General features: G+C 37.3%; 1 protein-coding gene across 1 annotated transcript in view; it reads right to left on the bottom strand.

Moving 5' to 3' along the window:
* LOC128691880 (integrator complex subunit 6 homolog) overlaps nucleotides 1-18,253 on the bottom strand; it is a 69,499-nt gene that overhangs the window by 8,247 nt on the left and 42,999 nt on the right. The window contains exons 4-7 of the mRNA XM_053780842.2: nucleotides 16,614-16,710; nucleotides 15,117-15,794; nucleotides 14,287-14,500; nucleotides 12,376-12,598 (exon numbers count right to left, since the gene is read on the bottom strand). Of these exons, the coding sequence (XP_053636817.2) occupies nucleotides 12,376-12,598; nucleotides 14,287-14,500; nucleotides 15,117-15,794; nucleotides 16,614-16,710 (1,212 nt within the window). The remainder of the gene's footprint in view (nucleotides 1-12,375; nucleotides 12,599-14,286; nucleotides 14,501-15,116; nucleotides 15,795-16,613; nucleotides 16,711-18,253) is intronic.

Genomic DNA, 18,253 nt, shown 5'->3' with positions numbered 1-18,253 from the left:
CAGTGATGGAGTGAATGATGGTGAAAGTTTTTCTTTTTCGGGGCCACCCTGCCTTGGTGGGAATCGGCCAGTGTGATAATAAAAAAAAAATAGGGTTTGGTACTACCTCTGGCTTCGGGTACCCACGGTAGGTCTTGGAACACATCCCCGTGGATACCGGGGACTACTGTATACAACTAATTAATGGGAAAATACAGAACACATTGTAGAATAAATCACAAACATTTAGCAATTTTGTGAAAATAACCACCAACATCATCTAAAAAAAACTGTAAACCTGCTGGTGTCTCAGTGTTGAAATTGTAGTGCATGTGTAGTACACTGAACATTTATGTGTAGTACACTGAACATTCATGTGTAGTACACTGAACATTTATGTGCAGTACACTGAACATTTATGTGTAGTACACTGAACATTTATGTGTAGTACACTGAACATTTATGTGTAGTACACTGAACATTTATGTGTAGTACACTGAACATTCATGTGTAGTACACTGAACATTCATGTGTAGTACACTGAACATTCATGTGTAGTACACTGAACATTTATGTGTAGTACACTGAACATTCATGTGTAGTACACTGAACATTTATGTGTAGTACACTGAACATTCATGTGTAGTACACTGAACATTTATGTGTAGTACACTGAACATTCATGTGTAGTACACTGAACATTTATGTGTAGTACACTGAACATTCATGTGTAGTACACTGAACATTTATGTGTAGTACACTGAACATTTATGTGTAGTACACTGAACATTTATGTGTAGTACACTGTTTATGTGCAGTACACTGAACATTTATGTGCAGTACACTGAACATTCATGTGTAGTACACTGAACATTCATGTGTAGTACACTGAACATTCATGTGTAGTACACTGAACATTCATGTGTAGTACACTGAACATTTATGTGCAGTACACTGAACATTCATGTGTAGTACACTGAACATTTATGTGCAGTACACTGAACATTCATGTGCAGTACACTGAACATTCATGTGCAGTACACTGAACATTCATGTGCAGTACACTGAACATTCATGTGCAGTACACTGAACATTCATGTGCAGTACACTGAACATTCATGTGCAGTACACTGAACATTCATGGCCCTAGGTAATCTACACATATGCTGCTATGTATGGTAATTTATGTAACTGTTTGTGTGTACTTGTACCTGAATAAAAACTTACTTACACATTAACTCAAACATGTAAAATATTGGGGCTACTTAAGTCTTTTAGACTGCTCCATGGAATGAAGGAAATGTTTTTTTTTATTAACACATCAGCCATTTCCCACTGAGACAGGGTAACCCAAAAAAGAAGACACACTTTCATCATCACTCACTCCATCACCATATTTACACCTGGAAAATACTTAAAAGACCTATCTCAAATCTGCACACTGAAATTACTCCTTACAAGAGCATATAGCATGCCACTTAATGTTGCAAAATAAGTACACTACAAAACTAAGTCAACAACGTGGGGTCCACATTTCAAGAGAAATATATCTTCGATAAGGAACTAACACACTACTGGACTCTTGATCGATGGTCTGTACCTGGGAGTAGTCTCAAACACAATCCATAATAAATCACTGAATCAGTTTGCAATAACAAGTCACACTTTTAAATACGTATTATCCATTCATTAGCTACCGTTCTTATTGTACACAATTTTAATTAACTGTGTAAGAAATCTTACTGAATAGTCTGTGTCTGATTCTTTAATAGTCTTTAAGCATTAGGATTAGTTTGCCCAAAAATGCATTTCATGCTGGTGGCTTACTTTTGTACCTACCAATGTTTTATAACGTGCAAGCTACATTATTTTTCCCACTATACAGTGGACCCTCGCCTAACGATATTAATTGGTACCCAAGAACGAATATCGTTAGACGAGTTTTTTAGTGTTAGCCGAGGCAAAATGTTAGCGTTAAAATGTATCATTAGGTGAATTTAACGTTATGCGATGCGTTCGTTAGGCGAGGGTCCACTGTATATATACTCGTTAGTTATCTCTGTACGTATTAGGACTGAAGACACCACTCGTGGCAAAATGTTTTCTCTAATAAATACAAATACAGGTAATGTATTTCTTTTCTACAGTAAAAAGGTAATGTAGTTTATATGCAATAAAATATTGTTAGTAACAAGAGAAAGTTGCTGTCCTGAACCGTATATAAGTATTTTTTTCTACAGGTGGTCCTTGACTTACGATGGAGTTACGTTCCAAGAAACCAATCCTAAGTCAAAAATATCATGAGTGAAATATGCATATATATTATAAATAAGTAAACAAATAACTACTGTCACTGAATAGGTAAATAAACAAATAATTACTGTAACTAAACAGTATTGAAGAGTAAATAAATGAATACAAGTTACAGACTTGCCACCTTTATGGTGGGTAATTATCTCAAGTTTCTTCTCCAAAGTAATTGCTTTTGCAGCATTGTAAAGTTGAACTGTCATAAGTCGAGGAGGACCTGTGCATTATTTTTGTACTACACGAGGAAAAAGTTGAATTCGAATTTAAATATCCTTTCTTGCCGGGTGAAGGTGACCCAGTTGCTGGAGAAAGAGCGTACAGTGCACAATCTTCCACTGTGGCCCCTTCAGAGGATCTCGGTGCTTGTTAAAGGGCTCTTGGTGTAAGGAACTGGAGCTACCCTCCCTTTCTTCCAATCAAACCTGATTACCTCTAATTTTCCAGGTGCTGCATGACCCTTATAGGACACTTACACATGAATATAATACAGTAATTATAAATACAATTCTCCCTCAGTCATGGAGAACACTATCAACTATCTTCTACACAATATTAAACTTATTGTCAAAACTACCAAAATTCTTGCAAAGTTGTATATTACTCTTTTATTATTTGAAGAAAAAATATTGCTGATATTCAATATTTTAGATGTAAACTATTTTTTAAAATCTTCAGCTTTTGTAGCACTGAAAATTAATATACGAGGAATTAAAAAAAAACATACTGTAGCATTATTATTACCATATTCTTGGAAAGCACTAAACCTGTGTGGGTTAATCAGTGCTGCATAGAGTAACACTACTATATTTTAAGTGTCTGACTAAAGAGACATACGTAATGAAGATAAGTTATGGGTATAAAGACACGTTATGCACAAGAAGCTTTATTTTGACCTCCACTCAGGGTTGAGCTTCATCAAGTCATATAGAGAATACTGTCAAAATCCGCCCACCCACCCACACACACATATATATAGAGTGGAACCTCGGTATACGACCAGCTCCCTACTCGAACAAAGCTCAGCACTCGTCCAAACAAATACGACCTGCCAGAACTCTGCTGTAAATTATTTCATGTTTCTTCGCATTTTTTGGTGTTTTTTTGTGTTATGTGTATAAGTCATCATGGGGCCTATGAAGATTATTGATAACAGCCAACCAAACAGAAAATTGGTTGGGAAAAATTTGTTCGATACTCAAACGGAGCAGCACTCAAACAGCCTTCTGGAATAAATTAAGGTCGCATACCTAGGTTCCACTGTAAAGGTAGAAAGTTGAAAGTGAACATAGAAAAGAGTAAGGTGATGAGGGTGTCAAATGATTTAGATAAAGAAAAATTGGATATCATATTGGGGAGGAGGAGTATGGAAGAAGTGAAAGTTTTCAGATACTTGGGAGTTGACGTGTCGGCGGATGGATTTATGAAGGATGAGGTTAATCACAGAATTGACGAGGGAAAAAAGGTGAGTGGTGCGTTGAGGTATATGTGGAAACAAAAAACGTTATCTATGGAGGCAAAGAAGGGAATGTATGAAAGTATAGTAGTACCAACACTCTTATATGGGTGTGAAGCTTGGGTGGTAAATGCAGCAGCGAGGAGACGGTTGGAGGCAGTGGAGATGTCCTGTCTAAGGGCAATGTGTGATGTAAATATTATGCAGAAAATTCGGAGTGTGGAAATTAGGAGAAGGTGTGGAGTTAATAAAAGTATTAGTCAGAGGGCTGAAGAGGGGTTGTTGAGGTGGTTTGGTCATTTAGATAGAATGGATCAAAGTAGAATGACATGGAGGGCGTATAAATCTGTAGGGGAAGGAAAGCGGGGTAGGGGTCGTCCTTGAAAAGGTTGGAAGGAAGGGGTAAGGGAGGTTTTGTGGGCGAGGGGCTTGGACTTCCAGCAGGCGTGCGTGAGTGTGTTTGTTAGGAGTGAATGGAGACGAATGGTATTTGGGACCTGACGATCTGTTGGAGTGTGAGCAGGGTAATATTTAGTGAAGGGATTCAAGGAAACCGGTTATTTTTATATAGCCGGACTCGAGTCTTGGAAATGGGAAGTACAATGCCTGCACTTTAAAAGAGGGGTTCGGGATATTGGCAGTTTGGAGGGATATGTTGTGTATCTTTATACGTATATGCTTCTAAGTTGTTGTGTTCTGAGCACCTCTGCAAAAACAGTGATTATGTGTGAGTGAGGTGAAAGTGTTGAATGATTATGAAAGTATTTTCTTTTTGGGGATTTTCTTTCTCTTTGGGTCACCCTGCCTCGGTGGGAGACGGCCGACTTGTTGAAAAAAAACTAATAAAATATTTTTATTATTATCACACCGGCCGATTCCCACCAAGGCAGGGTGGCCCGAAAAAGAAAAACTTTCACCATCATTCACTCCATCACTGTCTTGCCAGAAGGGTGCTTTACACTACAGTTTTTAAACTGCAACATTAACACCCCTCCTTCAGAGTGCAGGCACTGTACTTCCCATCTCCAGAACTCAAGTCCGGCCTGCCGGTTTCCCTGAATCCCTTCATAAATGTTACTTTGCTCACACTCCAACAGCACGTCAAGTATTAAAAACCATTTGTCTCCATTCACTCCTATCAAACATATATATATACATGTGTATATATATATATATGTATATATATATACACATATATATATATATACATATATATATGTATATATATGTATATTTATATATATATTATATATATATATATATATATATATATATATATATATATATATATATATATATATATATCCATGTATATATATATATAGATAGATATATTCATCAACAGTGAGGTGAGACGAATAAAGAATCATATATCAGGTCCTGGTGTTGTGGGTAGCGGAGAACTGCAGTTAGCCTACCATTCCATTATTCAAGTTTCAACTGTTGTCTGATTATGGGCTGGATGTTTCCCATATTTTAGTAGGTACAAATTAACACAGTTTATCTCACTTCTTGTTGCTGGTTGCCACAAAGATTGTGGAGAGAGATGATGCAGCCATACTGGACTGAGGTGTTTGGCTGTGGTTGGTGTGGATACAGAGTTATCAGTAGTTGATGATTGTAGTTATCAGTAGTTGATGATTGTAGTTATCAGTAGTTGATGATTGTAGTTATCAGTAGTTGATGATTGTAGTTATCAGTAGTTGATGATTGTAGTTATCAGTAGTTGATGATTGTAGTTATCAGTAGTTGATGATTGTAGTTATCAGTAGTTGATGATTGTAGTTATCAGTAGTTGATGATTGTAGTTATCAGTAGTTGATGATTGTAGTTATCAGTAGTTGATGATTGTAGTTATCAGTAGTTGATGATTGTAGTTATCAGTAGTTGATGATTGTAGTTATCAGTAGTTGATGATTGTAGTTATCAGTAGTTGATGATTGTAGTTATCAGTAGTTGATGATTGTAGTTATCAGTAGTTGATGATTGTAGTTATCAGTAGTTGATGATTGTAGTTATCAGTAGTTGATGATTGTAGTTATCAGTAGTTGATGATTGTAGTTATCAGTAGTTGATGATTGTAGTTATCAGTAGTTGATGATTGTAGTTATCAGTAGTTGATGATTGTAGTTATCAGTAGTTGATGATTGTAGTTATCAGTAGTTGATGATTGTAGTTATCAGTAGTTGATGATTGTAGTTATCAGTAGTTGATGATTGTGTGCTCAAGTATTCTTTAATGCATCGCTGGTCTGTTGTACCTTGCAACATTGATATTTTTACCAGGTCCCAATCTACACTGCTCATTGCACAAACTTCTGTTTGCATTGTCATTAAATGTATGGATGATGGCTTCTCTTAGACAAGAGGTGCAGGCACTCTGCATCACAAGTGATCTGCACCACCTCAGAACTTATCTAAAATTAACACTTTTATCAATACCATCAGAGATTCATGCTTGATCCTCTTCTTGGCACCTCCAACATTACTTGTCACTCTTCAGTGCCATGGTTAATATCCAGACATGATGAGGTGATGATAAAATACTAAACTGCTTGATAATTCATGCTGGGTAAGTCGCACGATGCTCCCAGAATATAACTGTAGGCAGGGTGAGGAAACGAGCTGTGCCTCTTCAAACATTTGACCCTTAGGCCAAAGTTGGGCCCTAGGAAAAATCCACAGTGCTAACTACCAAGATTTTCCATGTGATTTAATGTTTCCACACTTACATAGTGTACTATCAAGGTTTTTCAAGTGCTATATAAAAAAAATATGCATTTTTTTTAATTGCATTTAGACAAAATTGCTTCAGGTAGTGTCACTTTATGTGGAAGGGAGGGGGTAAAAGTGGCTTTGAGTTTTAGGGGCTTGAGCATCCAGCAGGCTTATGTGAGAATCTTAAACAGGAGTGAATGGAGACAAGTTGTTTTTCATGTATGTGCTGTTGGAGTGTGAGTGCAGTAATGTTTATTAAGGGACTTGAGTCCTGGCAGAGGGAAGGGCAGTAACTCTTAAGGAGGGGTAGGGATGTTGCAGCTGGAAGGTATCTGAATTGTGATGTCAGGACATTTCTGGAAAAACATGAAGAAAGACGTTCAAATTTTTAACCTGTAGGATTAAATACCCAGAAAAACCCAATAAAATCTGTGCATCACTGGGAACTGTCTTATTTTTATTGATTTATTCTTCTTTCCACAGAATGTGATCCACAACAGTTGACTAACACCCAGGTATATACTGCTAGGTGAACAGGGAAAGCAGGTGTTAGTAAACATGCCCAACGTGCTGGTGTCGATCTCTGGTCTCCTAGAGTGTGAGCCAAGGACACTATCAACTGTTTTCTTCTTTGACTGGCCCTACCTTGGTAGAAGACAGCCAGTGTGGTAAAAATATACATTTCTTCTTCTTTCAACAAACTGGCCATATCCCACCAAGGCAGGCAGGCCCAAAAAGAAAAACAAAAGTTTCTCTTTTTAAATTTAGTAATTTATACAAGAGAAGGGGGTACTAGCTCCCTTGCTACCAAAAATATATGTATGTATTATATAAAGTATCCTCTTTATGACTTGATAAAGTTTGACTCAGAGTGAAACATTATGCCAGAAACAGCTTGATCTATATACAGTGGACCCCCGCCTAAGAATATTATTTCAATCCAGAAGTCTGTTTGGGTGCCGTTATAGACCGAATTTGTTCCCATAAGGAATATTGTGAATTAGATTAGTCCGTTTCGGACCCCCAAAAATACACCTACAAAAGCACTTACAAAAATACACTTACATAATTGGTCGAGTTGGGAGCTGATCGTTAGGCAGGGGTCCACTGTACAGTGGTACCTTGAGTTTCGAACAGCTCCCAACTTGAACAATTATGTAAGTGTATTTTTATAACTGCATTTATAAGTGTATTTTTGGGGGTTTGAAACAGACTAATCTAATTTACATTATTCCTTATGGGAACAAATTCGTTCGGTATCGGCACTCGAACAGCCTTCTGGAACAAATTAAGTTTGAAACTCGGGTACCACTGTATTATATTAATACGTAATCACTTTGACTTTTTGGGTTATCCTATGTAATTTACACTATATGATAATTGTACTTATGTGTACCTGTGCCTAAATAAACTTACTTATAACTGTTGGCATTATGCTTTTACTGGCAGTGAAAGCTTTCCTTACAATTTCTAGATCAGTGTTCTTGATAAATATCACACTTGTGCAACATTTGCATATCTTTATTCTGGAAATGTTTCATTTCACCAGCCAGAGGCTTCCTCAGTCCAATGCTGAGAATGGTGGGAGTTAAGGAGGTGTTTTTGGTAATCAGTCCCTCAACCTGTTGTACAAATGTCTCATTTATCAACCTGTTAATTTTCTTAAACTATTTATTGAAAAATCAGCATTCTTGTTTACCTTAAATTACACACTAAAATATTACTAAAGTATTCTCACTTATTTTTAAAGTTTCTTCTACCTATATCTTGCTCGTTATTTTCTAACTGTCATATTTCTATCTTCTTCATGCCGACATAATGGTGTCATATATGTAATATTGTACCATCGTTGTACTATGTAACACCTTAATGGCATTATGCTTGCCAATATTTTACAGTTTAAATTGTTGAAGGATATGTACATGACAGACCCATTAAGGGAAGAGCCTTGATGCTGAAGGGTTCTCGATCCAAAGAATTGGAGCTCGTTTTCCCTTCCTTGGCTCAAACTTGATTTCCACATGGACCCCAGATGCTATATGATCCCTTATGGGTTTAGCACTTCCCCAGTAAACCCTCAATTTACTGGACCTCACTTTAATGATACGTTTATGAGACACAGTCCACGAGGACGAATGATTCACAAACAGTGAAACAGAATTGTTCGTTGTTACAATCACGGGAGAACAATCCCATCTACCGCCACCACAATCACCATCACCAGCCACCTGTTTCCCTCTATTAGTTCAGTAAACTGAGGGATTTACCAATAACAACTGACTTAACAGATGAACTACAATGTGGAATTATTCAACACAGCAGAATACAATTGGCATACAGTGGTACCCCGAGTTTCGTACTGATCCCAACTTGAACATTTATGTAAGTGTATTTTTGGGGGTCTGAAATGGACTAATCTAATTTACATTATTCCTTATGGGAACAAATTCCTTCGGTAACTGCATTCGAACAGCCTTCTGGAATGAATTATGGCCGAAACTCGGGGTACCACTATACAGTGGACCCCCGGTTAACGATATTTTTTCACTCCAGAAGTATGTTCAGGTGCCAGTACTGACCGAATTTGTTCCCATAAGGAATATTGTGAAGTAGATTAGTCCATTTCAGACCCCCAAACATACACGTACAAACGCACTTACATAAATACACTTACATAATTGGTCGCATTTGGAGGTGATCGTTATGCGGGGGTCCACTGTATTTAAGTTTTCACAACCATACAAGAATACTTTAATCCTTTAGACAGGGACTAAAGTAAGATAAGATAAGATTTCGTTCGGATTTTTAACCCCGGAGGGTTAGCCACCCAGGATAACCCAAGAAAGTCAGTGCGTCATCGAGGACTGTAACTTATTTCCATTGGGGTCCTTAATCTTTTTCCCCACGATGCGACCCACACCAGTCGACTAACACCCAGGTACCTATTTGCTGCTAGGTGAACAGGACAACAGGTGTAAGGAAACGTGTCGAATGTTTCCACCCGCCGGGAATCGAACCCGGGCCCTCCGTGTGTGAAGCAGGAACTTTAGCCACCAGGCCACCGGGCCACATATACACCGAGAATAATACAACTCTCAGTGCATGTATCCTGCAAGTATGTTAATGAGAACAGACAATTTAAAGTTGAAGTTTAGTCAACTCTCAGTTAATATTAATAACTTGAAGTTAATTCTGTACTTATATCTCAACACAGCCAGGAGCGGTGACTCGACCCCTGCAACCATAAACAGGCAAGTACATATTTATTGCATTTTATTCCTTCATGACTAATAAAGTAACTGATGGGAAAAATGTATAAAACAAGTTTTAATAAATCCTATTGATTCACCTCTCTCACAGTTATTCTATACACAGGCACTCCTGAATTTACACTGGGGACACATTCTGATGAACACATTGTAAGTCAAAAATATCGTAAGTCAAATATGATATGCAAGATTAATAATAAATAACTACTGTCACTGAGTAAGTAAATAAACAAATACAGTGGACCCCCGGTTAACGATATTTTTTCACTCCAGAAGTATGTTCAGGTGCCAGTACTGACCGAATTTGTTCCCATAAGAAATATTGTGAAGTAGATTAGTCCATTTCAGACCCCCAAACATACACGTACAAACGCACTTACATAAATACACTTACATAATTGGTCGCATTCGGAGGTAATCGTTATGCGGGGGTCCACTGTATAGCCTCTTTTCAATTAGCGATGTACAGTACTCATTTGACGACGACTCGGACTTACGACGAGCTCTCTGATCAGTATGCATATCTAAATAATGTATATTAGAGCTGATTTCCTCTATTCTGTTTATTACAATATACAGTACATCACTGTATAAACATTTAAAAATATGCCAGAAATGTTATAAATGGTGCAAAAGTGACATTAAAACAATATCAAAGATGGTTAACACAAACCCATTACCATTATAGTATGCTCCTCACTTAGTGACAAATTCATTTATGTACTGATGTGGTCTTGGGAACGGAATTCCATTGTTAAGTGAAGAGAGGCTGAATTCTATGAATAGCTAAATACCAGTATATAGAAGAGTAAATAAATGAGAACAAGTTATAGACTTACCACCTTCATGCTGGGTAATTATTTTAAGTATCATCTCCAAAGTAATTGATTTTGCACCATTGTAAAGTCGAAACATCTAAAAGTGAACCATTGTAAGTCAAGGAGCACCTGTAGTGCAATTTTCCACAAATGTAACTGAAAAAAGTCCATCCACAACTGAATAACACATGAAAAAGCCCTTGTAGTACATGTTATTCAATTTTCAATGCATATTTACAATTACATTTGCAAAAAAACACCCTATATAGAGGAGCTCTAAGTTTTACAAGAACATACAGTATAAAGCAGGTATAACTATGATAAATGTTAGTGTTGTTATATAACATGGATAAAAAAAATTACAAAACACAATTTTGCTATTTTAATATTTAAATACATACCTGTCATTCATTTTAGTAAAATCCATGTATAATACAGTATAATATTAGTAAAAATTAACACATACATCTCTTTAATTGGGAATAATTTCTGTTTTCTGCTTTGCTTAGTGTGTACACATGATTATTGATTTTTTAAATTAGATTTATCACTCAGATTTCTCTTGCAATTATATATAAAAAGGTAAAAAACTACTGATGGACATTTTAAGAAAGTAATGACTGAAAATATATTGAAAAATAAATGCCAACAGGCAATGGTCAATGCAAGAGTTGCTCTTCAACAAGAAATACATCTATTAATCTGCCTTACTAATATATTTGGTATTAATGCAAAAATGATCAGCAAGTCTATCACATCAGTTAGTGTTTTATATGCTATATACAGTTTTTTTTTTTGGTTCACCTACTCTATCTTCTTTGACTGAGACTACAGTAGTTTATAGTATGTTTATAATTACTGCCATATTAATATCTTTGGCATTAACGCAATATTGTTCAGAAAGTCTGCGTCGTTTTATGTTTATTAGAAATGAGAATTTCATTATGGATTAAGATTAATTGGATAAATTCTATGTTCATTAGAGAACAGTATTCAAATCTCTATTAACTGGATTAAGTCTATGTTCATTAGAGATCGGTATTCAAGTCTCAATTACAATTAAGTGGATTAAATCTATGTTCATTCGAGATCAGTATTTAAGTCTGGATTAGAATTAACTATGTTAATTAGAGATCAATATTCAAGTCTTTATTAGAATCAACTGGAGTTAATTTATAATAAATTTGAAGTTATTTATGACTAAAATGACTCCAAATATTGTCTTGCATGCATGTTGTCACTGTGTGTACATGTTATGTTAATTTTCTGTTTTCAAAATACCAGTCATTTCCCACCAGGCAGAGTGACTTGAAAAAGATGAAAACCTTATAAATCTTTTCTTCTTTTTACATTTAGTGAGTTAAACAGAAGATGGGGTTACTAGCTCCTTGCTCCCAGGATTTTAGTTGCCTCTTACGACACAAATGGCTTACGGAGGAAGAATTCTGGTTCGCTTCCCCGTGGAGGTGTTATGATATGTCCTACATTATTGTACACTAAATGTGGTGCACTCAATATTTCAGTGCTAATGTTCTGATAGAAATATTACTGTAAAATTTTATGTTTTATTTTTGAAGGTGACTACGAAATATAGTACTGTATCTGTGAATAATGCCTCTTGTAAATTTAAGTACAGCACTATACATAAAATATCCATCAAAATAATGCCATACAGGGGAATGAGAATTTATAGATTGTGTATTATGTTCAGTTATATACCCAATAATGTAAAATTTACGAGTTAGTAAACACATTAGCCAAACACATCCCCTCCGAAAAATATTAGGAAGAACACTTAGCACAATACAAACTATCACTAGGCAACATACTCTTCTGAAGCAGTCTTGATATTCCCATTAATATCACCTCCAACCCCAGTGTGGACATTAACCCCATTAATGCCATTCTTGAAGAGGGTAATGTGGGTAAGGCCATTAAGATTTCTGTTGATGGCATGGGCTGGCGGAGAGTGGTGCGAGGCACGACGGTGTTCCTCGCGGGCTCTACGTGCTATCTCCCTTATACGTCTCTCTGCTTCTTTTGCCTTGCGTTCTGTTGGTAAATTTTAATATTAAATAATGTATAATAATGCCAACTTAACTGGAGTACACACTTACAGAGTGACAATATAGGACCTATAAGTGATACAATATAGGGCCTATGTGATACAATATAGGGCCTATAAGTTACATAATATAGGGCTAATCAGCAGTGGGACCAGAAAGGTTACTTGATAAGAGCCTCCAGAACAATGGGGGCCTCAAATTTAGCTATAGTACTGATTAATTTTCTTGCAATTTAAAGCACATTTTACTCTTCTTTTTTTTTTTTTTAAGGTACTGTTTCTTGCTTTCATGTGTCATAATATTTGCATGATACATGCTACATATAGTTTCTTCAACAAACTGGCCATATCCCACTGAGGCAGGGTGACCTAACAACAAAAACGTAAGTTCTCATTAAATTTAGTAAGTTATACAGAAGGGGTGACATTTAGGTATTCATCCGGAAAGACCATTTTTATGCAGAGAATTCTGGGAAAACTTAAACTTAGCTCAAGACTAAAAGAGCAATAAATAATTGTTTAAATATATGGTCTCTATGGAGTCATAAACAATAAATTTGGGAAGTACACGAAGGGCAAACAAGCATATTAACACGTTATATTTAACCCATTTCTTCTTTCAACAAACCGGCCATATCCCACTAAGGCAGGGTGGCCCAAAAAGAAAAACAAAAGTTTCTCTTTTTAAATTTAGTAATTTATACAGGAGAAGGGGTCACTAGCCCCTTGCTCCTGGCATTTTAGTCACCTCTTACAACACGCATGGCTTATAGAGGAAGAATTCTGTTCCACTTCCCCATGGAGATAAGAGGAAATAAACAAGAACAAGAACTAGAAAGAAAATAGCAGAAAACCCAGAGGGGTGTGTATATATATGCTTGTACATGTATGTGTAGTGTGACCTAAGTGTAAGTAGAAGTAGCAAGACATAGCTGAAATCTTGCATGTTCATGAGACAGAAAAAAAGGACAACAGCAATCCTACCATCATGCAAAACAATTACAGGCTTTCGTTTTACACTCACTTGGCAGGACGGTAGTACCTCCCTGGGCGGCTGCTGTCTACCAATCTACTACCTAGGATTTAACCGATTTATCATACATTAATACTGTACAGCAAACAACTACTGTGGCAATGCACCATGCAAAAACAAATGTGTATATATAGAGAAAGATGGCAGTCAGCAGGATTCAAAACCATGTCAGGAAGGTGGACATGCTTGAGGCCCATTGGTGTGCCCAGGCTTGTAAACCAAGCTGCCTAGCTTTTGAGGCATCTGTGGCCGAGTGGTCTAGAGCGTCACTTGGGAATCTTGCCAGCCTTCCTGACATAGCTTCGAATCCTGCCAACTGCTCTCTTCCTCTGTACATACTACTGTGTTGCAATAAGATCACAGAAAACAGGTGATATCACAATATGCAGAACAACCACTGTGAAAAAATAAGTGAAATTCCAAGCACTTTCGTGATTTCTCACAGTTCCTTGATAATGTGAGAAATCACGAAAGCACTTGGAATTTCACTATTTTTTTACAGTGGTTGTTCTGCACATACTGAATACATATTGCAATCTTTCATCAGAGTCGTATAACTAATGTCTTATGTAATATGGTACAGAGGAAGTAAAATGTGCTACTAAAGGTGATATAAATAACAAAAAAATTGCTAATTATTACCTTGCTCCTGCCAAGCAATTTCATCCTTTTCAGCAGACTGTTTGTTGGTAGCATCAGTAACCTGCTGGCGCGCTGCTTCTACCTGACTGCGGAGGTGTTCCAAGATTTCCTTCTGCCGACGTTTCTTGGCTCTCTCCAGAGTGGCTGTCTTGAGAGCTTCCAGTGATCCCTCTGATAACTGTTCAAAACGTTTGATTTGTGCTGCTACACCGACCTGTTTAGTGGTACCAGAGTCAACATAAATATGAATTCTGAAAATGTGTTGGCTTATCCTTCATACTGATTATGAAAAGGTATAAAGTACACAGATACACAACTAACCCGCAAATAGAAGAAAGAAAATTTGCGACGATATTTTAGAGTGTGACCAGTTAATGGTTCAAGTCGGATCGAAACATCATCACAAGTTTCTTTCTCCCATGTGCGGGTTAGTGCTTTGTTCCAGTCACGGTATTGTGCCTTTTTGTTCTTTAAAGTACAGGTCAGCCATCACTAATCTGGCAATCAGTTATCCGGTTCTATCAGTAATCCGGCACTAATTTCGGCTATCATAATTTCAAATTTCATCATTATGCTGATTCAGAAATTGTGCAGATGGTAGTAAATCCACAGCAGCAAGCCAGTGGAGGAGAAAGCAGTGATGACAATGAGGAAGAAGTACTAGAAAGAGTTTCTATTAATAGGTTAATTAAGTGAATTCTAACCTAACCACTCTGTAATCCGGCAAACTCACTGATCCGGCACACTACAGGTCCCAGTGATGCCGGATTAGTGATGGCCGACCTGTACACAGATTTTCTATGCTCAAATTGTCTGAGTAAAATACTTACCACATTTGAAGAGAGTGATGGCATCTGTTGATTTTTTTCATTTTCTTCTGTTTCTACAATAAACAGAGGATAAGGTGCTCTTGGAGATGATGGGGATGGTAATGATGGTGGTGGTGATGGGTTAAGGGATGATAAATTAGATGTGGTGGAGGAGACAGAGGAGGGTGGAGAAGAGCCATGGCTACTATGACTATTTGTAGTATCACTAGTGTTTGGGGTAACAATTGATTGAGTGGAAGACTGGGGAAGGGGACTGAGGGTGAAGGTAGGCTTGGGCGTGAGAATTGGTGGTTTTACTGTCAAGGTGGAAGAAGCAAGAATAGATGAAGGCTTAGCAGATGCTTCCCACAATGGCAAGCTGTTCAATTTCTTTGCAGAAGTAGTGGGACCATTTCCATACGATGAAATACTGAAAGCAGGAGGTGAAGGAGGTAAAGAAGCTGAGGAATTTGATAAGGAAGATAATGATGATGATGCAGATGGTGACTGGGACAATTTGGAAGTGCCAGTTCCTAATGAGAATGAGGTTGGAGCCCCGTTTGTCAAACATGTCGTATCATCAACAGAAAATTTGTGCTGCCGTGACTCTGCCTCCTCCATGGCTTGTATGTGTCCCTCCATCTCTACAGTTGCTTCCTGTAAGGATCTTACAACTGCCTCTCGCGCTGGATCTCGCTCCTAAAAAATAAAAATAAGATTAACTTAATAATCTTTATTTCTACAAGTACGTACATGATGCAACTTATACAGACCATAAATGATATCAATGACATACTATATAGAAAGCCCCTTGTTATGCAGAGCATTTCAGCAAATTAGGTCAATTTTGTCCCCAGGATGTGACCCCACATCAGTCAACTAGCACTCCAAAGTAAACAGGGACAGCAGGTGTCTTAAGGAAATACGCCCAATGTTTCCACCTGTACCAAGGATAAAACCATGGAGACTCAGTATGCTCAAAACTTATAATATGGTGATCAATCAAGTTAAAAAAAAAGTTCTGAAGAACTTCAAGATATTAAATCATCAACCTACGTAATTTACACACGTTAAACTATACATGTATACGATAATTGTATTTATGTGTACCTATGCCATAATAAACTTACTAAAGCTGTATAATATTGATGCAGATTAAAATATTGCTCACAAATTTGCCTTCAGTTCAATTACCTAAACAACTTCTGAACCTCTGTAAAATTTCTTGCCCTTTGGACACATCCTTGGAGAGCAAAATCATAGCTACACAAGGGTCATTAAGGCTGCATGTCACCTTCACGTCAATCAACAATCATTAAAATTCCTTTAATAGTTTTGTACTGTAGTATAGGAATGCCTCTGACAAAACAGCGATGTGGTAAGTGATTACGAAAGTGTTTCTTCTTTTTTCAGGTCACCCTGCCTTGGTGGGACATGGCCAATAAGCTCTTGGTATATATACACTGGGAGATACCTCTGGGTATATATGCACTCTCACAGTACATGTGTGATGATTACCTTTTGCTGGGCATTTCTTATTGCTTCCTCTTCCATGGCTTGTACTGTGGACCTGCTTAACCTGACCAACTTATCCAGCTCCTCCTCAGCTGCACGCCTGTAACATTAACATTTCATTAATAATAATAATATGTAATAATAATAATAATAATAATAATAATAATAATAATAATAATAATAATAATAATAATAATAATACAGTAATGGGTAACTAAATTGTAATGAGCACTTGTCAATGCTCAATAACCCACATGGAGACAAACTCACTAGATTAATTGAGCTGTATAATTCAACCCCCTTTCTGGGATCCTCTTTAGCAGAAGTGTTTCTGTCTCCATGCGGGATTACCAAAACAATTATCCAGAGGGCTGAGGAGTGGTTACTGAGGTGGTTCAGAGATGTAGAGAGACTGGAACAAAATAGAATGACTTCGAGATTGTATAAATCTGTGGTGGAGGGAAGGGGGCGGGGATGGCCTACGTAAGGTTGGAGGGAGGGGGTAAAGGAAGTTTTGTGTGCGAGGGACTCGGACTTCCAGAAAGCATTCATGAGCGTGTTAGACAGGAGTGAATGGAGACAAATGGGCTATTTAGGACTTGTGCTGTTGGAGCGTGGGCAAGGTAAAATTTATGAAGAGATTCAGGGAAACCTGTCTGGACTTAAGTCCTGGAGATGGGAAGTACAGTGTCTGCACTCTGTTGCAGTTTTATAAACCATACCCCTGGCCGGGATTGAACCCGCGGTCATAGAGTCTCAAAACTCCAGCCCGTCGCGATTTCTTAAGTCAAGTCTTGCAGTTTTATAACTGTAGTGTAAACGCGCCTCTGGCAAGACAGTGATGAAGTGAATGATGATGAAAGTTTTTCTTTTTCAGGCCACCCTGCCTTGGTGGGAAACGACCAATGTGTTAATAAAAAATAAAAATAAAAACTCATAATGTTTGAGGTGTAAAGACTTTTACACATTTTTTATTCATGTCGCTATCACAAGTGCATAAATACTTTTTTATAATGTCGCTCATACAAGGATAATATACTACCTGATTATTAGAGCCATGATATATAATACTGAGGACCATGAGAGATAGATACACATTCTCCCATTTCTCTCTGCAGAATAGTAAATTTAAAATTGGGGAAAAAGTGGAGGAATGAAGCCACTGTGTGGCAAAACGTTTCCATAATAAATATACCCAAGCGTTGTACATGTGTCTAATTTATTAGCCTGTCTGTTCTCCCAACCATTCATCTAAAACCCTTCATAATACTGACGGATGATCGAGCCTTCACTGCCCCTTGCTCTGAATGGCCCACATAGGTTTAGTGCTTCCCACAAAACAAAATCATCTCCTTCCATTATATATTCTACCAGCAGATAATTCCACGAGCGGAATATTTATGAGGTAGACAGAGCTGGGTAGAGGAGAGGATCACTGGTGATAGATACCATAACAACACAATAATACATCTTAACACCTCTATTATCCAGTCAGTGTCAAAAAAACAAAAAAATGCCATATTCGAAAACTTGAAAAGATATTTGTGTACAGATGAATTTTATTAATATAAAGTTACATTTGGGGGTGTATTCTGGGAGTCAACTGTACAGCTGCTGCTGATACTTGAATATTTACCAAATAT

The sequence above is a fragment of the Cherax quadricarinatus genome, chromosome 75 (genome assembly GCF_038502225.1).
Source record: "Cherax quadricarinatus isolate ZL_2023a chromosome 75, ASM3850222v1, whole genome shotgun sequence".
Classification (NCBI taxonomy): domain Eukaryota; kingdom Metazoa; phylum Arthropoda; class Malacostraca; order Decapoda; family Parastacidae; genus Cherax; species Cherax quadricarinatus.
The sequence above is the reverse complement of the archived record's forward strand: the minus strand, read 5'-3'. Positions and strand labels throughout refer to the sequence as shown.